General features: G+C 35.4%; 1 protein-coding gene and 1 long non-coding RNA gene across 2 annotated transcripts in view; one reads left to right on the forward strand and one right to left on the reverse strand.

The window, feature by feature from the left end:
• Nucleotides 1-588: 588 nt before the first annotated feature.
• IDE (insulin degrading enzyme) overlaps nucleotides 589-25,285 on the reverse strand; it is a 70,208-nt gene continuing 45,511 nt past the window's right edge. Inside the window, exons 15-25 of the mRNA XM_070946356.1 lie at nucleotides 24,595-24,739; nucleotides 20,894-21,004; nucleotides 20,053-20,173; nucleotides 17,700-17,791; nucleotides 16,388-16,499; nucleotides 15,511-15,678; nucleotides 13,343-13,615; nucleotides 12,444-12,505; nucleotides 9,401-9,473; nucleotides 8,447-8,514; nucleotides 589-6,787 (exon numbers count right to left, since the gene is read on the reverse strand). Coding sequence (XP_070802457.1) covers nucleotides 6,692-6,787; nucleotides 8,447-8,514; nucleotides 9,401-9,473; nucleotides 12,444-12,505; nucleotides 13,343-13,615; nucleotides 15,511-15,678; nucleotides 16,388-16,499; nucleotides 17,700-17,791; nucleotides 20,053-20,173; nucleotides 20,894-21,004; nucleotides 24,595-24,739 — 1,321 coding nt within the window. The 3' untranslated portion in view covers nucleotides 589-6,691. The remainder of the gene's footprint in view (nucleotides 6,788-8,446; nucleotides 8,515-9,400; nucleotides 9,474-12,443; nucleotides 12,506-13,342; nucleotides 13,616-15,510; nucleotides 15,679-16,387; nucleotides 16,500-17,699; nucleotides 17,792-20,052; nucleotides 20,174-20,893; nucleotides 21,005-24,594; nucleotides 24,740-25,285) is intronic.
• LOC139318765 (uncharacterized) lies at nucleotides 20,909-23,339 on the forward strand. The gene is made up of 3 exons (XR_011600528.1): nucleotides 20,909-20,936; nucleotides 21,561-21,629; nucleotides 23,232-23,339. It is a non-coding gene; the product is annotated as an uncharacterized lncRNA (long non-coding RNA).

Below are 25,285 nucleotides of genomic sequence, written 5' to 3' on the forward strand. Positions count from 1 at the left end.
TCTGGGGATCATGTGATCGCCTTTTGCAAACTCCCAACAAGCAAAGTCAACAGACAAGCCGGATATATTTAACAATCATGTTATTAACTTAACAACTGCAGTGATTCACTTAACAATTGTAGTGAGAAAGGTCATAAAACGAGGCAAAAAACATGTAAACTCTTGCTTAGTAATAGAAATTTTGGGCTCAATTGTGGTCATAAATCAAGGACTATCTGTATTTGCATGGGCATATACTGTATGCCTTTTCCTGGGGGTCATCATAATATTATTTTGTTTAATCCCAAAATTTGTTGGCTTTGACACACTTCAACTCCAAAGAAAAGAAGGCATATTTTTAAAAAATAATGTAATAAAAGGATTAACAACTTCCTTTGATACATGTGAGTGTGAGCCCAGTCAAAAATTTCTCCCAAAATGTATGTTTTGGAAAAGCAGCTAATAGCCATTGTTAACGTATTATTATTTAAAGCTGCCATAATTAGCAAAACCTTAGCATCACCTCCTGTATTCCTAAAATGGCCTCCTCAATTCAACAAATCAGACTGACAACCACATTATTAATCAAAACAATCTAAGAAATCCAGACAAGGTATTCAGATTGTTTATTATCAAGAGTATGACAAACACTCCGCCATACTGTGTCAACATGCACCCGGATTCTAAATCAACTTTTTAAAACAGCACTTGCAAAAATTACAGTTTAGTCATTATTTATGATTACATACATTTTGTTAATGAGCACTAGAACTGATTAACAGTATAACTAAGTAATCTGTTATTGCTTGTCGACACTGCAGCTTTGGATCTACTAGAGAGAATCCACTGAATGCCTGAGTTATCAAACTGCATTGTTTTATCAAATGCAAACTATAAAATGCTGGAGAACACTTAAATACCTACTAGTGAATATGATCTATTCCTACTACAAGGGCATGCCAAGTTCATTATTTTCTAAAGTAGCCCTAATCTCGCCATTGCTATGTTATCATACCTTTGGCTAGAACCCAGTCCATGTGGCTTTCCAGATATAACTAAACTATAATTCTCAGGAACGTACTGTGTTCAGCAGGGTCAAAGATGAGGGATAAAAGAAACAGAGTTTAGTAATGCTTTGAAGGGGCCATATTCTTCCATTCTATAATTGAGTAAAAATCCAATAAATGAATATAGATCGAGTGACAAGAGGCTGCTTTCAAGTATCGTTCAATTGATAGCCTCCTGCAAACTTAAATATGATTTTTAAAGGGGGACTTTGATTAGGCAGAAATGATGGCTGCTGAGAGAAAAACTAGCCAACTTTTGTATGTCCGCTGACCCTCCCTTTGCATTTATGGATCAATCTCTCATGCATTCCTGTCCAGGATTCCAGATTGAGTACTTCCAAATATAAGATTCAGTCTGAAAAATTGGCATGCACTCTGCCAATGTTACGTCAGAAAAAGATGTTTTGTCCATGTTGTAACTTTAGCCCTAATATTTAGTGTTGTAATAATGATCATCCCCTATATTTTACTTGGATACAACCCATGTTTTACTTGTGACATAAATGAATTTCTATGCTTTTTTTCCTGCTTGTAACATCTGGTATAAAGAGAGTAACATGTATGACTATGGAAGTAATAACTACAGTGTTTTAAAATACTTGAGATACATTAGGAACTACACTGTATTCCAAAAACTTATTATCATTGAAGGAGTAACTGACAGCTCTTGGCCTCTCTACAAGTTTAAATATCCCTCCCACATCCACTTTAAATTTATAGTACAGGCAGTTCTTGATTTAACAACTGTGGCAAGAAAGGTCATAAACTGGGCCAAAACTCACTTAATAACTATCTTGCTTAGCAATGAAAATTTTGGGCCCAATTGTGGTCATAAGTTGAAGACTATCTGTATGAACTTCTACCTTTAAAAAAACCTCATACAATACATATAATTTTTAACTAACTTGACAAATAGATACAGCATTAGTAATGGGATATTGGGCAACGACAAAGACAACTTTGTTAGGCAGATGTAGAGACTAGAGGTGAAAGTGATTACAAGTAATCCTTGACTTATGACAACAATTGGGACCAGAATATTGGTCACTAAGTGATGCGGTTGTAAAGTGAGAATCCTGGCAATTATCATCTTTCCAAGCCATTCTATGCTTGGTTCCTTCCAGCCCTGGGTCTCAGTAAGATAAGACTGTCTCTGACACACACACACCCCAATCTCTTCCATTTTAGCCACCTGCACCCTGTCATCACCATAAATTTTATTGATTTGATCTTTATCCCATCTTTATTGTTTTTAATTTTAGTGAAATAGTAATCACATTTTAAAAATACTGCTCACTGATGTTTGAAATGTAGCTCCTGCCATGATGCTTGAAGACCAAGTATGGTCTTTGGCCTGGAAAAAATGGTACACCCATAGTTTAAAAAGGATCCAGGTTTTCTGGAATCCTGGCTTAGAACCTTAATAAAACTTGGAACTAAAACATCTTTTTGACATTGACCTGGGATATGATGAGTTGGAAGAGTCTTCCTTGCAGAGAGTGAAGGCTTCTGGTAGAATTTACAAGGGTGTGAGAGAGATGTCGCTGTATTTCCTAATGTAGATGGCTGATGGTCTTCCTGAGTGGGTGTTATTGAGTGGTGAATATCTGAACTACATCAAATATTTTTGATCTGCCCAGCAACCCCAGAACTGCACAACTCCCGGGCTGTATGCTACACTCCAGGCAGCTGCAGCCATCCCCATTAAGTGCCAGTTGCTCTCACCACCCTGCATTCCAAGACTCCTTACACCCTCTGGGCCTTGCCACTCCAGCTGACCTTCGCCACCCCACTTCTGGACTGGGTGCAGCTAACTTTGTGCGGCCAAAAAGGGCAGGAAAAAACGCAAAGTGGCCCTTTCCTTTTCATCATGCTCTTGGGCTGTACGGGGCTGGCTTTGCAACTTTAAAAGTAGGGGGATCCCAAAGCAGCCTCACCCCTCACCCCTCTTTTTGCAGTTCAAAGCCAGCATCAGCCCTGCCTGGGAGCTCTTTGCAAAGGGACACTGGTCCTCTGCTGCCCTTTGTGCAATTTTTTTCTTTTCTGCTACAAGCAACCAGCTCCATACAGCCCTGGATCCAGGCTGGGCACATTCACAGCGGGAGAAGATGGCAGTGAAGGCCAGCTAGGGTGGTGAAGCACAGAGCAGTAGGGTGCCAAAAGGCACTAGATGGGGGAGGTAGATAGATGGGGGGAGTTGGAGTGCCCCAGGGGTCATAAGTGCAGACAAACTGCCAAGCAGCCAATTTTTAAATTAGTTTATAATATATAATACAAAAATACAAAAGAAAATAGTAAGAAAATAAGGGAGGGAGAAGGGAAGGGAAAAGTGTAGGGAAAAGGGAAAAAAGAAAGAAAAGACATTGGTGCAGTAGAATAAGATAATAGCATCAGACCTCAACTTTTTACTTTAGTGTAAACTAGCCATTTCTATATCAACAAACCTATTTAATTGGTACAACCCAAAATCAAAGTTTCATTTTTTTTCTACCTCAAGCACGAAGTCCAATAGAAACAAAAATAATTGTGTTTTTTTTTAATCAAAGCAGTCAATTTAGCCATTGCAGCAAAATTTTGATCATGTGACTGCAGGCGCACTGCAACGGCTTTAAATTTAGACACAGGTTGTGAGTCCCTTAGTAATTTCTAATGGTTGCTGAAGAAATGGCTGTAAGTCGAATACTACCTGTATCAGATAGATAAATCCATGAACAAATATTTGTGTCTGTTTTTGCAGACAAAGGTCTATATTTCTATAAAGTAGCATAGAGATTTGATTGGTTTGCTTTCTCCCTCCAAATTCCAAGTAGCATTTTCTTATTATTAAGAAATGGGACAAGATAAATGAAAATAGATACAAAGAACATTATTCAAACTCAAATTATAGCATCTTTCCTCCCATCTGAAAAAATAATCAGCAGATGAGAATCACCAAAAACAGACCCAATTATAGGTGTTCTCTTTTCATTCAATATAGAACTGAATAGGGCAGTAAATTGGCCATCCTTGTCTTAAAATGTGACTATAACTAGCCCCAGTAACAAGAAAGTTGTGCAAATCTGTACTGTCATTCTATGACAGCCTCCTACCATCTAGCAATCTCCAGATGTGATAGGATTACGATTGTCAGAATTTTCACTAAGTATTACCAAACTGCCTGGGATTCCTAAGAGTAATCCTGCAATGTAAAGATACTAAATTGGGAAGAAAACTATATAAAAAGAGAAATCTTTATATGGATTTTGCCATATATGTTGTTGCATGTTTTTCATGGTTTGTGAATAAAAATAATTTGATACAATTATGTTAAGCATTATTTACTGGATTCTTCTACAGATTTAATGGGGGTTCCACAAGATGACATGCATCTTGAAGGCTATAGCTGTGTAGATACCCTTGTTCTAATAAGTAGCAAACAGAATTGTGTTCGCATTCACATTCCAAATGACCTCTTGCTAATAGACTTCAGAGCACTGAAAAACCATCTATGTAGCTTCAACAAACTGCCATTTGTTACAGTGGGAAGGGAGCATCTGACAGATGCCATTGGATCAGTTTATAGTTTGTTTTGATATTAAGTGACAATGCTCCTATCTTGTACCAATAAAGAAGGATCTTGTAAACTGCTCTATATATTGTTTCTTACGGAAGATGTAACGTACATTTTACAATAAACAAGTAATCAGTGGAATTAATCATAACGAAAGCATGTAAGTGGTGTAACCCTAATAATACACACATTATAGTTTCATCTTTTAAAGCCTTTAATATTTGAGTGTAAGATCCTCATGTCTAACCACTTAACACTAAAACAGGGGAATGAACTTGGAAACTTAGCACGAACTGCAATAACATACTGCCATTGGAAATACAAATGCCTTTTCACTCTCCAGCCTCAGCCTCAAATTAGCACCTGGTCTTTCTCCATGTGCTTTTGGTGGCATAACCATTCAAAAGCTTGATTAATATTTTTTTAGTTTGACAATTAAAATATTAACTCCATTTATACTTGTTTCTGGTTTATTTTGCACAATTGTCTCCCCTTCCTTCCTCAAAATCAATTGGCAAATGGTTGCTACTCTGAATCATAAATAACAAATCACACCATGCTATTATAAGTAGTCTCTGACATATTATGGTTGTTTGTTGTGCCAGTCGTAAAACAGGCCACAAGCCCAATTTTACCTTTTTATGGCAGTAGTTAAGAGAGGGCTATGGTCATATGGGCAATTTTACTACAAACTATTGTAAAACACAGTCACATGACCATGGGATGCTGCAAATGCAGCATGTTGCCCAACACCTGTAGTTCAGTCACATGGCTGCAAAGGGAGTCTGACTGTGAGAACTTCAAATTTGGGTTGTAAGTTCTCTTTCTCGGGACAGCTGTAACTGAACGGTCACTAAGCAGCAGGTGGGAAGTCAAAGATGCCTGAAGTGTCACATAAAAGTGATGCAGGCTAAGAATTTAGGCTGCATTTAAAATACTGAGATCTTTTGAGCAGATGAATGATTGGGGGAAGTTCAACTTCTGCATCATTAGACTGATAGTTACTGCTGACATGCATGAATTCTGTAATTGTGTATTAGTTCCCACTTTCTATTCCTAGAAAGAGTTCTGTGTGGCAGGAGAATTTGCAACAAGTCTTAATGGAGAAAGGTGCAGACTGAGTGTAAGGCTGATTGTGCTAGATGATCACATTTGATGTTCACACAGTGTGCAGGGGATCTAGGCAAATGTAAAATTGTGAGTTTCTGATAAAGGAGGAGTGTTTGTCTACAACTTAAATAACTACCAAGAATTATTGATGGCCTTTTAAGAAGATACAGTATACCCAAATCTCATTAGATTTGTCCTAAAACAGTACATGACAACTGGAAGGAAAAAAATTGCCATAGTAATTTTATTTATAAGTCAAAGAAACATTATCAGTGCAACCCTAAGAAAACGTAAAGTTTATAAACATAAACTAACACTCTTGGCAAGAAAAACATGGCTACCCAAGTGTTTCCAGCATTTTACTAGTCTGTATATAAAATCTTCTCAAACAGATATAAAGATTAAAACTATTTTGACTTTTCTAATAACTCTTCAAAGATATTTGTTATTTTTTTTCCTCCCCTTTTCCACTGATTTTTACATAGAATCTAAATGGCTGCTTCCAAGAATCTATTTTTTTTAAAAAATGGTATCACTCCATGCTTCCCTTAAAAACATCAATATGGCCTTTTAATAATATTTTCTTTCTTGTCCAGTAAAATATGCTTCCAAAACAGTTGATCTTTTAAAAAAAGCAATGATTTGCAAGTGAAGATCAGACTGGTATGGAAACTTCTTCACAATCCATGCAAACTAAACTTTTAAAGGGTCACATTATTGTAAAATATACCATTTACCTACACATATCTTCATATATACCACTTAATTTTAGTTTCTGGTAGTGGCTCTATGACAAACATATAACACATAACTAGAGCATACTTGCTTAACTTGCTGTATCCCTATTGCAGCATTGATGCTGGATGAACCTAGAAGGAATCAGGAATCCTGGATCACTTATCCTAAAGGATAAGATTTTTGTCCATTATGAAAAGCCACTGAAGGCATATTAATCCTCTTCCAGTTCTTCATCCAGCAAGATTCTTCACAGTTTTGCGGCCATGAAATTGATATGAGGTTTCACCAGAGGGAAAAGTGGTAGGCTGCGTTTGAACTCAGTCATGTTTTCAATCACAATCGGCTGTAAACGAAGCATTTTACAAAGATAGCCATTGAGAACCAAGCATGCTCCTTGTGATATGCTGCACAAGACAGGCAGAATCATTGAAAGCTGAAAAAGGCACAGGTTTTAACTGCAAAACTGTCATTAAAAAACAAACCCAGAAATCAGACTTGGACCCAATTCTTCTTAAATAGGATTGTGTATTCTATTGTATAAAAGTTCAATGCAACAATAAGGTGAAAGCTGCAGACAAAAACACTCTATGTGCCAATGTGAGTGAAATTAAGCTCTATGTAAAATGTGCAATATTACTATCAAAAGATGGATTTGAGTCAACCAGGAAATCAGCTCAGGAAAAATTGCTGACAGCTTAGAATGGCCAACTAAGAAGCTGACTATCAGCATTTGAATGAATTAACAAGCAAATGCTAAAAAAGGGATTTTAGACAAGCTGAAATCTGAACAAGTGCTCAATTAAGGCAAACATGCCTTAATGATAAATGATAAATTATCTATTGCATTAAACTAACTGTACTGTCATATACTTAGTTACCTAATCAGTGTAAATATGTGGATTAGTTGTGCTTGTTTTTTGTTGTTTCTACATTTGGATGACCCGATTAACTTTTTGTCAAGATTGTCTGGTAGGAACTGCTTCTTGTGCTTTTTGTAAGTTTATGCTTCTGTTGTTTAGTGATATCATCTAATCAACTTATTTTCTATCATCCTCTTTTTTGATTATTTCCATTTTTCAATGGTTCTCTCCAATGATTCTTGCCTGCCCGAGTGAAGTGGTCACTTCATCTGATACTGAAGTGAAGTGGTCACTTCATCTGATACTGAATACTGAGTCTTTCGGGGCCTCAAAATTCTAACTGCTTCTCTTGGTCATCATAAATATTCTTTCGTAGGCACTTGGCATGGTGCACTTTTCTAAGGTCTATTCACAATTTGTAATGGTCTATGTAATCAAAAGCCTATATATCCATGATGGCGAACCTGTGGCACGCAGAGCCATATCTGTGGGCACGCGAGCATTGCCCTAGCTCAGCTCCAGCGCAAATGCGTGTGGCAGCCAGCTAATTTTCTGGCCTTCCGGGCCCACCGGAAGTTGGGAAACGGGCCGTTTCCAGCCTCTGGAGAGCCTCCGGGGGGCTGGGGAAGGCCGTTTTCATCCTCCCCAGGCTCCAAGAAAGCCTCTGGAGCCTGAGGAGGGCAAAAAACAGGCCTACTGGGCCCACCGTGCTATCGCGTGCCAAAAGTGGGGGCGGTCACGCGCGCAGGCACGGGGCGCATTGAATTATGGGTGTGGGCACCCCCGCACTCCCCCTGCTTTTGCACGCGATGGCAAAAAGGTTAGCCATCACCGCTCTATATAATCCATTAAAAGCAAAACTGGGTGTTCTTTTGGAATTCTCTTGCCTTTTCCAGAATCCACTGGGGATAAATATGATCTTGGGTGCCTTGTTTTCTTTGAACCCAAGTATACATCTCATAATTCCTGTTTCATACATTGTTGAAATCTGGATTGCAAAATCTTAATCATTAACTTATTAGCATGTCAGATAAATGTAACTGTTTAATAATTCAAACATTATTTAGAACTGTACAAACCAGATGGCATTTTGAGCATTTCTCTTTTAGAAATAGTTATGAAAGTATCTTTTTTTTTTTTACCTGTGGCAGTGGTGGTGCTGGTGTTAGACTTATATCATTTTGGCTTGGAAACTCTCCTACAACAGGACCTATTTAATAATAATAATAATAATAAATATTTTAAAGACTAATAAAGAACTCTATGACATATATTAAAAAGATAAAAGATATGCATTGCTTCCGTATACTTAGAAATCCTTGCTTCCTTGTACTTGGAAATTTGCAGATTTTTATCAAAATAACAGTCACAAAGGATTGTTGCCTGCTTAAACTCATATGCAAGGCAATGTGTAATATAGCAGAATATCTTTCAAAAGGAGACAAACACAAGTCTTTCACTATTGAACCTGTTGGTAACAGGATACTGTTGACAAAACTGTACATAGATATTCCCTCAGCTGTTTCTAGTTTTGAATTGTGACCAGATTGTGGCAGAATTTAAGGAAAGGATTTTGTAATCAAATTCCAAACTGAATTTCTAGTTAGAGCTGGAAACTTCAAGAAAACTGTTTTCTGCCAGCAACTCACAGTTCAGAGATATGCTAGGGCATTCACGCTAATGTAATTTCACCATGAGCACTTTACAACAGTACTGTTGAATCACTATTTCCTATTCTGACTTCTACAGAAAGTCCTGCATCAGCACTCTACAGCATTCACCACTGATTACAACAGCTACAACAGATCACAGCTGATCTAATTTGGGCAGTACCAATTCTACAAAATATGGTTGCTACTTTCATCTGATAATTATTTCCATGTATATAAATGGATTGTAAATGGTATATTTCAATGCAATTGGTTCCTTCACTATTACATTTATAATTTAAGTGTCATTCATGTAAGTCAATGAATATATTTCTATTCATCCATTAAAGGTCACATGACAGCATGTTTGCTCTACAGTACAACAATCTTTAGGGGCCAAATTGAATAGAGGTCATTTGTGAGGAAGTATATGCATTTGGTACTTACAGGAATTCATTTCCCTTGCTAGTACATGGACCGATATTTTGTGCCTTCTTTGGGCACCTACTGCCAACAATTCCTAAGTATAAATAAATTAGGGTTAATTATTCCTGTAAAAACCAAGAAAAAAATCCATCTTTGCAATGGTAAGAAATCATGCAAATGAGCTAAACAAACTATACCCTGCAGCAAAGGGTTTTCGAGAAATATTAATGCTAAATCAAATAAAATCAAATTTATCTAACTATGGTAAATGACCAACCAGGTAAAAAAGAAAAAGGAAACAATGACTAAATATAATTAAAGCAGTATAATAGTAATATAAAACATTAAAAAAATAAACTTAAAACCAGAGAATGAATAAAATAATAATCTGTAAAACGTTAAGATAAAACAATGGGATAAAATAAAAATACAATAACATAACAGAGTAAAGATGGTTCATTATATCATCGCTCCAAAATTAGGACATATTATGTCTTCCTATAGAAATTCCTGCAGAAAGAAATTTAGCAATTCTACTGCTAATGGTGGGGTTTCGGTCTGTGAGTAGGACCCAGACAGCCTCTCCCTCACTGAAAAATCCTAGGCTTTTGTCAAAAAGTGGCAAAGATATTTCTGCATGTATACTGATGTAAAAAAAAGATGACAGAAAAGTACATGTGAAGGGGTCTCAGGTTCATTCTGATCTCAAGGACAGCATCTCTTGGTGAATGGAGTCCTATGGTACTTTTCCTCAAATCCTGCCAAGTGAGGTGAGATAAGAAATGGCTCTACAAATGAGTGAACTTGTCAAATAAGGTTAAGTAAATAGTTTGCCAGTGTAACATTAGGATGCAGTATGAGAATACAGTCAACCAAATTAGATGTAATAGATTTGGTCACGTTACTGCAGACATCATGAACTGAAACAGGTTGCATTGTAGGCCCTATCTATTACCAAGGCCAGTTCAATGGGAGCTGCTTTAACCAAAAAGAATTTTGAACCTCTGAAACAGAGTGACAGGTACTCAGCAGCAATACAGTGATGGGAAAGCAATTATTTTCCTCACAGGAAAAGTCTGCAGGCCATGATGGAATTCTATAAGGAGGGAGAACTTACAATGAATGGGTCTTAAAGCCAAAATTCTGGTTTTCTTGGGAAGGCCTAGTCACTCAAACACCAATGGCTAATTTAGAGCCATAAAATTCAACATGTTTTTATCTTTCAAACTGGCATAAGACTGAGCGGGAACAAATTAGTAGCATTTCTAAAAAGCCAATAGCAGGGCCCAGGCAAGCTTTGGCTTTTTTTTCCCCCACTCCAAAAGGGGTAGATGCATACTTGCCACCATTAAGTTCTTTAAGGCCAAAAACAAATGCTGCATGGTGAATAGATTGTATCCACTACAATTTAAAGCCCTTAGACATTGTACGGATTAGGTTCTTACACGCACTGTTCCACAACTCGTGCTGTGTTTAAAATACTTTAAATCTTCACGGACTGATGATGATTCCACTGGAGTCTGTGTTTGCAGACTCTCTTAATGTCTTAAACTCCTGTTTTCTATCAGTTCACTGATTCCATTAATTCCCCTTCATAGGTTTTCATCAAAGTGGAAAGAAAAAAAACTTAGCTGACCTCCATAATGGTATTTTTCCCCACCTACCTCTTTGCTGGCCCTAGGTTTAGAAGAGCTAAAGCTGAAATCTACCAAGGAGCCTTTAATATTGCATGACGAGAGATCTGGGTGCTACCATGAATACTAACAGGAAGAGGTAGCTATGTACAAGGCACAAGATCCTCACTGCATCTGATTTCGCTGTACGAGTTATATTATTTAACCTCATGATGTAGCTTTATTTTTCCTAACTAAGGCCAATCCTTCCTACTTTCTTCAGTACAGCTCCTCTACTAGGAAGATGTTCAGATTCAACACACATTACATGAATACATGAAATTCAGAACAAAGTTAGTAAATGAGCTACAAGACAAAATATTATAAGAACTAATAATTCTTCTCATCTTACTTCCAAAAACATGTACCAATGTTTAGGAGAAGTACTAAATACATGGTAAAAAATAAATCTAGCTTGCATCTCATCAAAAGCCTCATTAAGTGTTTTAGCTGGGAAAGGAATAAATCAGAATTATTCACAACTGTAAATAGACAATCTAACTAAACACACATTTTAATTTTTTTTTTAATTCTCTGGCAATTAAAAGTCTACTATAAATAATAGTTGGCATCTTCACATTTTGTTATCACTACTTCAAATAAAATGAGCATTCATAATTTAAAGCAATTATTGCAAGGTTTCTCTATTCCTAAGGCTAGAAAGAAAAATTCATTACAAGCTCCTGTTAACTGCAATCCCCCTAAATTACATAGCCAGAGCTTCAGTAATACAACTGAATAACAATGGTCTATAAAAACAAGGCACACATTATCTTGATTCTGTTTAGAACATTAACCTACAATTAATTATGACACTGATAACTATTTTTATTTTCACAGGATAGATGCTATAGCACCTCTGCAAATCACAAAAATGAACACGCAAAATAAAAATAATGTCACCTTCAGATCAAAATATTCTGTCAAGTCTTTGTTTAGAAAATGCATTCTGAATATACCAACACATTGTCATCTAATATTGATTTCTTTGCTGAATAGTTAACCTTTTACTAGAATCTGCATAGCTTGCTAAAGCTCTTGAAAGAAGCAGTATAATAAAGCATTTATTAAGAACCTTATCTATTAACATCTAAATGGCAATTATTAGATAATTAAAAATGTGGAATTAATTGTTTGGTATTCGATGTTTCCTATATATCTATTTACAAGCCATTGTATGTTTCCTTTATATAATGATGATAATCAATGAAATAACTATTAATATGCTATGTTATGTGGAGTATATAGAAGAATTTGCATGCCAATATTTAATATTTCATCCATATGATCTTAAATTACCACAATCTTTATAAAACTGTCAAGTACATTATATCTTAGTATTACAAATATGTCTTTTAATAATAATTTAACCAGAACCTGGATCAACTTACCTTATAAAACTGCACTATATTATCCTTAGTAAGGGTTTTGAGATATGCCACTTCAATGTTATCTGGACAACAAAGTTAATAAATTTAGTATGCAAAAAATACGCAAGTTTGATGAGTGCAATACATATCCATGGCTAACGAATCTTTTAAAATAATCCAATTTGGCTCCTATTGCCATAACTGCTGGCAGAGAATGTAATGTTTTAAATGGATAACCTTGCATTTTAACACTTCAGTCTAGATGATGTTACCTAATTTGGCAATAAAACATTTGCAAGAAAATCACTAAATTCAGACAGCACCAAGGACCCCAAAGTTAAGCCCTGTTATACGTATAAGTATTCAATCGGTAATACTTTATCCATATTATCTATGTCCTGCATGATTTTATAAACCTCAATCCTGTCACTCTTTATCCTTCATTCCATTCTAAACAACCCCAATTGCAGTATGGAAGCTGTAGGCCACTAAGTATTTACAATCCTCTCTTGCATAATTTCTGTAATAATTCAGAATTGTACAAAATGTTCAAAGCGTAAAACAGCAATAGCACTTAGACTTATATACCACTTTACAGTGCTTTACAGCCCTCTCTAAGCAGTTTACAGAGTCAGCACATTGCCCCCAACAATCTGGGTCCTCATTTTGTCCACCTCGGAACGATGGAAGGATGAGTCAACCTTGAGCCGGTGAGAATTGAACTGCTGAACTGCAGCCAGCAGAAGTAGCTTGCAGTACTGCATTCTAACCACTGCATCACCACGGCTCATATTCCAGTATTGAGACTGTCACTAATTTTAAAACTATAATAGGAATTATCATGGAAGGTGGGATTTCAGTTGATCTCTAATATTTTTGTTTCCAATTGGCTCATGGTAAGCTTAGTTTTTTATTCTTACCTCTATCAAAGTTATATTGCTGGGAAATGATTTCATCCCAATATTTTGCACACTCGGCAGATAGTTTCTTTGGTTTGTCAAGGCGGCGAATTGCTAAAGCCTGGATATGTTTCTGGAACGCTTCTTCGGACATATCTTCTATAGATTTCTCCATGGTTTTTAAAAAGGCTTCCACCCTGCTTTCTAAGTAGTGTGGGGGCTTTTCTGATTGGATGATGAACCGCAGACCTTGAACACCATTAGCCCTCCGTGGACCACTGAACACAATGTAACCTGGTGGGGGGGGAGTCAGCATATCAGCAATTGTAATCTCTTGCAGTTGTAATCTCTTACCATTTTTTTGTCAAGAAAATAAGGCTTCAATTTCTTTTCTTGCATCCTGACCTTTAATTAAAATTTTAATTTAACATTGAATTTTAGCATAACTTTTTAAAATAGTTATTAAAATCAAACTGTTAACTGGACTTCTGGTGAGATGGCGACACGGGAGATTGCACTTATGTGAGCTCCAACTGATAATTTTAAATTTTATTCTATAAATATTAGTAGAAATTGGGGTTTTTTAATGAAGCACACAGCATCATTATCAGCTGTGGCTTGACTGTGACAAGCTAAATTTACTGTTGAATTTGGAGGCAAAACAATATGGTACTTCTAGATTGTTTTCCAGAACAACCATTGATAATAGAAGGATCTTCTGATTTATAATTTATGTTAAAAAAATAAAATGTTGTGGAGGAGGAAGGAGTATTTTGTAAATTTGTTGCTTTGACAAAGTAATAAAGGCAGGATTTAAAAAAAACTTTAATAATAAAATATTTCCACAAACACCTTTTTCTAATTCAACTTTCTGTTTCATACTAGAGTTTAATTTTTTGAGAAAGACCCAACCTCCATACCCTTCACAACCCATCCTACCTTGCCAGGTAAGATTTCCCACTGGATACAACCAGTATTTGTGTTATTTCAAGCAATTAATGTTTGATATTACGTTAAAGATTCTTTATTAACAAAGAGGAGAGCCACTGCACTACAAGGAGTAGAATTTTGATCACTGAGCAAAGCATTTGTTAAGCAAGACACCCATGGGACTGCTTCACTCAACCACTGTAATCCCAGCACTCCTGGTTGTGGCCATTAAGTGATCACCTCAGTCATTAAGCAAACAGGGCAAAAGAGCTACCTGCTGAGTTCAGCTCCCTACCATGTGTGGAAGTAAACTGCTCTGGCAGGCTGTAGGAACAGAGCTCAGAGCTGCAGGATCTGAGCTCCGTTTTTCCACCCTACTGAAAATGTTCATCTCCCCTCCATGTGTAGCCTCTTTTGGAGTTATATACTGTAATATTCTTCAATTTAATTAGTCTCTAATTTTGATAATAAATATGACATAAGTGATAAATCTTGGTTTAAATGAGAGCTTCTCGATGGCATTGCCTAGTTTGTAGAGAAGTTGTCTCTAAAGATTTGGTTAGTCCCAAATTGATTGTCTTCTAGTTAAGATGAAGTTGTAATTTTTACAGAGATTACTTGCGGTTCAATTATTATGCTTTTAGTATGTTTTATTTTTATTTCAAAGCCAGGAGATTGTGAGTTCTAGTCTTGTCTTATGCATGAAAGCCAGCTGGGTGACTTTGGGCCAGTCACTCTTAGCCCAACCCATCTCATGATTGTTATGGGGAAAATAGGTGGAGGAAGGAGTACTGAGTGCGTTTGTCACCTTGAGTTATTTATAAAAATAATAAAAGCAGAATATAAATAAATATTACTTTACCATTGATATTTTAATATACATTGGCTTACAATTTATTTTTAATGTAAACTATTGCAAGACTGCTATGAATCTGGCAATATGAGAATCTGATTAAAAAAGCATCCATTGCAGAAGAATCTGCTTCACGCTATTTCTTTCAGTTTTATTGAGAACCAAACATGATCACATTTAATTTACAGTGTTTTGTGAGACCTTGTGTTATACAAATGCAGCAAAATCAGTTAAGTGAATAAACCACAGAGCCCTAAATAGCTGATTATCAATCATTTGTTCTTTAATCACCTTTTGTGCTATAGGTGGAATTTTTAATGAAAAGTTACAACAGTAAATTAGCTTATAATAATTGATTTAAAATATATAGTGATTTTAACAGAGACACACATAAACAAAAGCTCACCTAACTGTTCCTTAGTGCGCAGGGTATTAAAGCAAGGCTCTGAGACAATTTGACAGAAGAGCTCCAAAAACATATTCTCCGAAGTGCTTTGCATATCTGTTTGATAATATATTTCTATCCCACAATTATTATGAACTTCATTTCTCTGTTGATAGACGAACCATCCTCCTAGGAAAAAATGATGTGTGCAAAAGAAATGGAATTTAGGCTGAAGGAGAATCTTATGTTCTATTTAGTGTAGGCTAGCAAAGTAAGCACTGTAGAATATTATTTAATATAAATATCCAAGTCCAATATATTTATTTGTTTTGTGCAACCTGGCATTTCCTAAATATATAATCAGTTTTAAAATTCCCAGGCACCTTGGGAAAAGACAGGCTGATTGCAATTCTAGCATCAATGGTTTAAACCCATCTCAAGGTGCCAGATTTAAAAATGTTCCTTTATTCTATTTGTGGAATAAAAGCACATAACCACAGCACTTTTAGTAGAATCAATTGATCAGATGCACAAACATTCTAAAGAAATGCCAAGGAAGCTCTAGGTATACAACAGTTTCAATCTGCACATCATCAAAACGAGTGTGATTGCCCTACTACAGTATACACCACTATCAGTTTAAGTAAGCTGAATGGTACCCATATCATTCCCCTCTTATACCACACTGAAAGAGATAAGTCTCATGATTAAGGTTTTTTTAAGGAAGCAAATCATGGTGTTGATTCTCACATATTTGTAGCACAAATTTGAAATTAAATAAATTTTGAAAAATAAAATTAGCTGAAGACATAATTGTCCTTCTTTATTGCAAGCTATAGTATATGCACTATGAAACTTTAAATGAAGCATTTTATAGCTGATAAACTAAACCACTTACTATCAGGCAGCTGTACTTCCCTATATCTTACTAGCTGGCTGGGAAGCAGAGGTTTTGTATGAGCATGCTCAATGAGTGTGTCTTCAACCATTTGCATAACTCCTAATGCAGCCTGGAAAAAGAAGAAATTCATTGCAGATTTTATTCACTGCATGATCGTTCTTCATCTATCTGTGACAACAGCAGAAGGGTAACAGATTTGACCGCAACAGCAAAATTAGGAAGGAGAAAGGAGAAGCTCTCTTGTAAATATTAAATCTGAAAGCTGAAACCATACATATGAATGCTACTCAGCATTCAGAAATAAAAGGGAGAATTCCTCATTATATCTGCATTATATTTAAAAATGTAAAAAGTTTAAAATATTTACACACACATTCATTGCATACTTAATTTCTGTTTTCAGCTTCTTAATAATTTAAGATGAAATTGTTCTTTGGTTCATCATCCTTTTCATTTATGATAAACCTGCCAATGTTTTCCTGCTTCACCCTCCTTGACTTGCATAAGCTGTATCATTTTATACTGCTCTGTTTCTCCCAGTTTTGTGCACAGAGCACTTTGCAGATTAAATTTGAATTAACAATTCCTTAAGGCGCTGGCATGCTTAAGCCTCATGCCTGGATCCTATTTGCTTCATGTGAATGGGATAGTGTAATACAGACAGATGAATGCCAAAATGCCTTTTATTTCACCATGCAGAAAAGCTAACAACAAAATGGTTAAATAAATTCAGAATCAAAAGTACTTATAAAAGAAACAAGGTATCTTAAAAGTTACAAAATAAAATGAAGATATAATAGATATATTATAAGATATATAATTAGATGCATGCTAAGATTATATAGCACCAATCTGAGAAACAGTAAATAGTCTGACATTACAATTTTATTACAAAAGAGATGAAACACCTCGCATTTCAATTGTGTGTTTATTTGGAAATAAATCCTATTAAATGTAATAAGCTTTAATCCAAATGAATGGATTTTGCAGAAATATTAGAAAAACTAATTATCGCATATCCAAATTGTCGTAAAAAATGAAAGCATATGTAAGATGCAAAACAAAAATAATTGAAGTTAGCTACCCTCAGCATGAAACATATAATGCCCATTTTGCAAAATATGTATCCTGTCCCAATACTATATAACTATCCTCCAATTTATTGATATGATAAATTTACTGTTAATATTGCAATATTGAACATTAAGATAATACACTAATAAGGTTATTATTTAAAATTAGAACAAAAAGCTAAGATTTGGGGAATAAATAGGTAATAAATATCCATTAAAAGCACATCAAAACCAACCTGTTTTGTTATATTGCCATGGAGAAGTGCTTCAATATGTAACCGTGACAACAGTTGTGAAATAAAGGCCTTGAGGCGAGGAAGAGTGACATCTACAATAGATATGTAGATATTTAAAATCAAATGCATTTTCCATTTGAAGGAGAGAAAAAAACGCATTATTTTAAAATACAATGTATTTCATAGCTTAGTAAGTAGAAAGAAAAAAATTTAATAATCAACAAAAAAACAGTGAGTGTTTTCTTCACATATATTCATATTTGGGAAATGTTCCAACTCTCTCTTGCTGTGCTCACAGTATGCCTTGTTCAGAATTCATATCTGGTTTGACCCAGATTTCAATATGGAAATGGCAAAAAAGGCAGCTTTCTGTGCAATCAAACTAAACACACATCCATCTTCAAAATTAGTGATTCACATGATGCTCGAAGACAAAGTCCAAGCTGTTACTGACTAAGAATGTAGCACTCTTGAAAGGTACATAACTGCCCTGACATCTTCATAACAGTGATTAAAAATGGTGGTTATTTTGATATATTTTTTAACTCACATCTGTATGCTACAAGTATCTTTCTACATCTGAGAGTATCTCATTTATTTTGGGTATCAAATGCCAAAATTGAGAATTATCAGAATGGTAGTATAATGTGTCTAGAAGGCACGAAAATGAACAATGCTATGTTACAGCTATTACCTTTAATTCTGGCACATTCATGCCTATACAGGTATACACCTACACACCTTTGAATCCATCTATCTTTCAGACAGACGCAGACAAATATTTGGTGTAGAGATTAAGGCATTAGACTGGAAATCTACAGACCATGGGTTCTAGTGCTTCCTGAAGTATGAAGGTCATCTGGTGACTTTAGTTCAGTCATTTTCATTCAGCCCAACTCATTAGACTGAGTTGTTGTGGGAAAAATAGTAGGCCAGAGCATAATGCCTTGAGTGATACTAATATATGCCTAGAGCACCACTTGAACACAATCAGCATTGACAAAATCACCATCATACAATTGCAAAAGGCAGCTTTACTTAGAACAGCTTACATCCTGAGATCATATCTTTAATATGATTAAATGACATCTTCCTATCCCAGGTCCCTAAGAAGGATTCAGTAGGTGGACAAAAATGCCAAATCCAGTGAGGCTGACTGTGCAACCAATCATATACATTTCTATTTGGATGCTATTTACTATATACTGCAATGCATTTAGTGGGATATGCATTTTAATACCAATCTTTTCACACATTTTGAGAGAACCTGTTTTATGTTAGACCTCTAACTACAGATTAAGTTACCCAAAGTAATCAGCCATCAATAAACAGACAAAAGATGGTATGCATAGTCCAGATTCACCAACTTCCTATTTATAATAGACATGCATAGTGGGAAAGGTAGAAAAACTAAACTAAACACAAGCTAGTTAGAGAAAAGAAAGGAAAGCTATCAACTCTTTTACTAAGGAAATCCTGTCTTTCTTTCTCATAGAACTCTAATACTAAGATGAATATGGGATGCGATAGCAAGAGAAAATTGTTGCATTTTGTAAATCATGTTTATCATGTAGATTCTATACTCTTTTCCTATACATAGTAAGGGGACAACTATACATCAATCCCAATTGTAAAGGAAAACTGTATTTAAATAATAGCTAAAAAAGCAAGTGGGCACCAATATCCATAATTAATTTTAAAATTTGAATTTGAATTTGTATTGTTGAAATACATAAATTGTTTTCTATAGACTTATTGTCACAGCCATGTAAATCATCACAAAATTTGCCATTGTTTAGTACTTTGTACCTTGCCACTATATACGTAATTTACACTGTGCACTTTATGTAAACACTGTTCTTTACAAAAGGATGCTTCATGTTAAGTGGTAAATATAAGAGAGAGAGAGAGGTGGGGGGAAGGAAGGAGGGAGAGAGGGAGGGGGGAAGGGGGAGGGAGAAAGAGAACTTGTTTCCTCGCAACTACATGTATCAGACGTGAAGTCTGCCAGAACCTTCTTCCTGAAGCTGCACATACAATATTTGACTTGTAATTAGAACTCTATTTGGATAATTTTGCTAAACTTCCCCATCTATTTATTCTAGATACTTAATTGCTACGTTAACCTCCAGGAATAATGACTTTAATAATTAAGAGTCATCTAAAATTTAAATTTGGAACTTAAAATCCTCAATGAGAAAACAGAAAATTCTCCATATTTGTTTCAACTTCCTCACAACAATCACAATGTCCAAATACTCCACAGGACCTTAGGGCATATTTTCTTTAAAGTAAACCAAATTAACTTACCAAATAACCGAAAACATGCAATTTAGTTTTGGCAAAACCTTACCATCTAAAGCTTCTTTTAATTCATTTTTGGTCCATGCAACTTCTGTCATTAAGAGCCGAAGGTAATACATTGCATGCTCATGTGGCTGTTCAGCTCGAAAGTTGTTAAGTGATCGCATATACTATTAAAAACAAAAGCCAAGACAAAATAATGTAGTTTTTCAATAACCTCACTGATTTAATCACTTTTATACTCAAAATAAGCATTTAAATAAAATATAGAAGGAACTATGGTTCCTTCTTCTTCAAGACATAAAATCAGAAAGTGAGATTAGTTAATAAAACAGCCTTAAAATTGGACAAAGGCTAGCATTTAATACTGGGGCTCAATAATTGTAAGCAAATACTTGCATGACTAAGCAGGTAGAGCTTGGGGAATGGGAAATGAATACCGGTACATTGTTTCCCAGTCTTTCCACCCACTCTCTGAATCGGAGTAAAAACCAAACCATCGCAGAACATTTTTAATGGTCAAAAAGGTGTGGCTGGAGAATCAGGATATCACTGCAATGAGTGAAAAATCCATCCCTAATAAACGGGATGGTGAGCATTTATTTATACTATGGATTCCTAGCCTTTTGCAAACTGAAGGGTTAAGGATCACAGCTTACATTGTCTACTCATAAACAAGTCACTGATTAGTGAAGATCACTCCCTATTAAATGTTCAGGATTCTAACTTTAATTTAGAATTATGCATTGTGCCCACCCATCGTCTTACCCTTTTCTACAAATGTTCATTTTTATGGCAAAGAAATAGAACAATTCATGTTTAATGCTTTTCTTTTTTTTCATATAGGGCGTTTCTCATTCTAATAGGATCAAACTTTTCAGACAGCTTACCGCCTCCTTGATAATTTCAAATCGCTTTTCATCAACCTCGAAGGTAGCCATTTTCTCAATGATCTTCTTCAGCAGAATATGTTGCTTATCATTATAACCTTTTACAGAAAGCTACACAAAGAGAATACATAAGTAGTTGTATACTTTAAACAGCCCTTCCACCCATTAAAAGAAAAGATCTCCAATGAGAGCAATAGGCACCAACCAACATTGGGGAATTCTCTCCCTCCAATCAATAGAAATCCAGTTTAATCTTTAATTGCACAGCATTACATTTATGATATTATAATGATTTGTTTCTTTCTCTGAACTCTGAACAAGTTGAGTTAAACATAGTGGGATTTATATTACAATGGAAAATATATTGTACCATGTTGCAGAGCAAAGTTTAATGTGGTGGTATGCAATTGGTTTGTGGGGAAAAAACAGTATTTTTAAAAAACTACCTTGTTTCCCTCAAAATAAGACATCCCGTGATAATAAGCCCAATCGGGCTTTTGAGCGCATAGCAATAAGGCCAAGTGCTTATTTCAGGATTCAGAAAAATATAAGACAGGGTCTTATTTTCGGGGAAACACAGTATATTGATATGGTCTGAGAGAAGAGTAAACAAACTTAGCTTTTTTCTCTTCATGTAAAGACTAAAAGTACTCTCTTATTATTACAGAAAAACATGGAAGAAAAACTTTCCACTCAATGTTTCTAACACAGAACAGTTCACAAGGTTCTTATTAAGGTAAAGCAGAGTATCAGAATGCTTAATTCATGAATATGACGGATTACTAAACTACAGTACTTCATAAAGTGGTTAATTGCAAACCATATAAATGTTTTAACACTGTCATTTAAAGTTATGTTAATAATATATATTATCATTACTTATCACTCTGAATAATGCAGTGTTTGCATACATAAGTGAAGAATGGATGTTTCCTTCTTCTAGTATGTTATATTATGTTATTATATTGTAATACAGAAATAATTAAGCATAAAAACTGAAGTATAACTTTTAATAGAACACAGCTCCAGTTTCTGAATATAACATTTTAAAATGAATAATTATGATACAAGAAAAATGAAAATGTCATGTAGATGAATTAAGAATCAATTTTATCTTTATTGATCCCAGTTTGTGATCCAAAAATATAAGATACAGTAACACTGCTGAAGCAAAGTAGTTGCCTTACTAGGTACAACATTTCAAGTTTAAATTGAAACTAAAATGTTGTTTAAATTGTTTTTTAGTTACAAAAGAAGAGACTATTATAGCTCAAGGTCAAATTGTTAGTTTTTTGGGGCTAAGGTGGTTTTTTTTCTTGCAGATATTTCATTGCCGGGCTAGGGAACACCACTAGCCGGGGGTAGGTTTGCTGGCTGTTTATATACATTGTAGCTTGCCCTACAGTGGATGCTTCCACTTTGATTGTTCTTTAATTAAGGTAATCTTGGAAGCTAAGTATTCAGCCATCTCAGCCTTCAACAGACACAAACAGCCTAAAACACATGCCGTCTAACAACCAACACGCAGATAAGCAGAAAATAGCACCACATAAATAGTAAAGGAGGAAATAATATCCCATTCAAGAAACCATCAAAGAAAAAATCACACACACTAGCAAAAGTGCCTGAGCAAGCTACAAACAGCCAGCATACTCCATTCTTCTTTGCACTACTTTCTAGCCCGATAATAAAATGACTGCAAGAAAATAACTAAGCTCAAAGAGCATTGAGAACCCAATTTTTTACTCAATTTTTAACATTCCATATTATACAATATTTATACAATACACACTTCTTTCGAAACATCTTTTCTTCAGATAATAACATTAAACTCTTTAAAGTGACAATTAAAATATTAAAAAGAGATATTTTATATTTAACCAAAAATCTCAGGAATTGATGATATATAAGAAATTGTTATTTGTAAAAATAAATAAGCTCAATTTATAATACTCAAGTTGACCCTTACAAGCAATTTTTCTACAGCCAATAATGCAGTTAGTGGTATTTAGTTCAGCGAAATGTTTAACAAAGTAGACTCTACTCTGCAAAAGCTCATGCCTCAATGAACATGTTAGACCAGGGGTCCTCAAACTTTTTAAACAGGGGGCCAATTCCCTGAGACTGTTGGGGGGGGCGGACCAACTGGGTGGGCAAGGCTAGGTAATCATGTGACTGTGACTAGGTGGGCATGGCCAATTTAGCAGTCCATTAAACAATGCACACAAATTAAATTTTAATTTGTTTTGCTCCTGGGGGTGTTTTATTTGCTTTTGTTTGCATGTTGCTCTTTTGGTTGACTTTTCTTTTTACTAGATCGTTTTTTTCAGTTGTTTAGGAGTCTAGTGGTCCACTCCAGGAAACTCAGTTTTGCAGCAATTCTTCTCAGCCTCAAGGAGCTTACAATCAACGTCTGTCTCTCTCTCTTTCTGTCTCTCTTTCTCTGTCTCTTTCTCTCTCTATCTTCTGGAGGCGGGGGAGGTCACAAATGGGGCGTGCAGATGCCCTGAGAAATCTTCGCGCACCCCGTTTTTGACCTCCTCCACCTCCAGAAGCACTCTGCAGGCCAAAAAGCTTGGCCTTATCTTCCAGTTCCAGCCTGAGGGGTTTGCGAAAGTAAGTTCTCCGCTTGGGCAAAGGGTGGGGGCCGGCGGGTGGGTGGGCCGATGTGGGTAGGGCAGCCTTGTGGTCCTGCATGGGCTGGATTAATGGCTTTGATGGGCCGTATCTGCCCTGCGGGCCATAGTTTGAGGACACCTGTGTTAGACTACCACCACTGTTCATTTTTAGTGCAAAGTATCTAAAAGACTGATAATCTAAAAAAGTCGAAGTAATACTTTCTAGGATATGAAATACATAAAGATGCAAATTAGAAATGTATTACAAAGCTCTATATGGCCACAAAAAAGCACTCCAATCATAGCTAAATCAAGTGTCTTTTTCCAGACACTTCCAGACAAGAGAGATGCAAGAGAATACTCAACTGGTAACTGTTATGCAAAAAATATTGAAAAAAGCAAGCATTTTCCAAGTGCATAACTCTCAAGCCATCTCACTTCTTTCTGTTCCTCCATTTTACTTACAAGTATTGCATTCATTGCTGATGCAATGAAATAGCTCAAACCTGAGAGGCGTGCTGCATATGTATACTCTTTTAAATCATCCTTCAACAACCTCATTAATAGGTATGTCATGTTGCAATGGAGAGGGTCAACATAAAGATAGCGACTAACAAAAAGAAAAAAAGGATGCTTTGATACTTTGTGACATGATAATGGATGAAGAAACATGACTGAAGAGTATGTATATGCAGCCTCATAACCAATATTTCTGGGAATGAAATACTAAGGTAAAATAAGGAATTTGTTTCCTCGTTAACATTAATGATTTAACTTCTGGAAGAAAGAAGTAGAATCTGAACTCCAATTTGGGCTAAATTTCATTTAATTTCATTAATTTAATGAATGATATAAAATGAAATGAAAAATCTGAATATGAATGGGAATCTTGAAGACTAAGAATACTTCATGTAAAATCCAAATTATAAGAAATTAGAAATCAAGGTTGAAAAAGGAATTTTAAAATTAGATCCGCAATTGGGAAAATCATTTTAAAAATGCTTCCAGCAAATCAAATTGTTTCTTGATTCCTGGAAGTAAATTTAAGACTCTTAAAAGAGTCTTCTTGATGTTGGTACTTACATACATCCCATAGATGGTATTTTGGAGCTCATAGTTCAAGTCAGCTAGTTCTGCTGCATATGCATACTCGTTGAGGGAGTCTTTGAGTAGTTCAAGGTACAAATAGGCCATGTTACAATGTAAGGGATCCACGTAAGCAAATGGGCTGGAAGAAAATGTTAGAAGTAAAATATTTGATATAATTCTACAGAACCTCAATACTGGGTCTCAAGGTACAATGTTAAAAAAAAAAGTTGGCACTTCCTGTTATGAGTACCATTAAGACAATACATGAATAGAAAAATACAAAAATGGAGGATTGGTAGCATTGCTACTCTAGATGTGTAAGGGTGAAACTGGACTTTCATCTATTCTGAACATGTTTCAAATTAAGACTTCTATACTATTCTATTCAGTTAATAGTATGTTTTTACAACCATTGATCATGGTTTTTTGTTTTTTTGTTTTTGCTATTTTTTTGTAATGTACTGAGTTTGGTCATGTCCAAAAGATGTTTGTTAAATACTAATTTGAAACTATATTTTATTTTCTACACTATTTATTAGCTATATGAAACAGTTAAAATAGGTCATTTTAGATTTTGGAAAACAGTATCACTAATAGGCAGACTTTTGTCATTCAATACTAAGGAAACAAATGATATTCCTGAACTTGACAACTGGCTGAATGTGGATGAAACAATCCAAGGTCA

This window comes from Pituophis catenifer, unplaced genomic scaffold (assembly GCF_029215685.1).
Source record: "Pituophis catenifer annectens isolate HBS135680 unplaced genomic scaffold, rPitCat1.0.hap2 SCAF_6, whole genome shotgun sequence".
Classification (NCBI taxonomy): Eukaryota; Metazoa; Chordata; class Lepidosauria; order Squamata; family Colubridae; genus Pituophis; species Pituophis catenifer.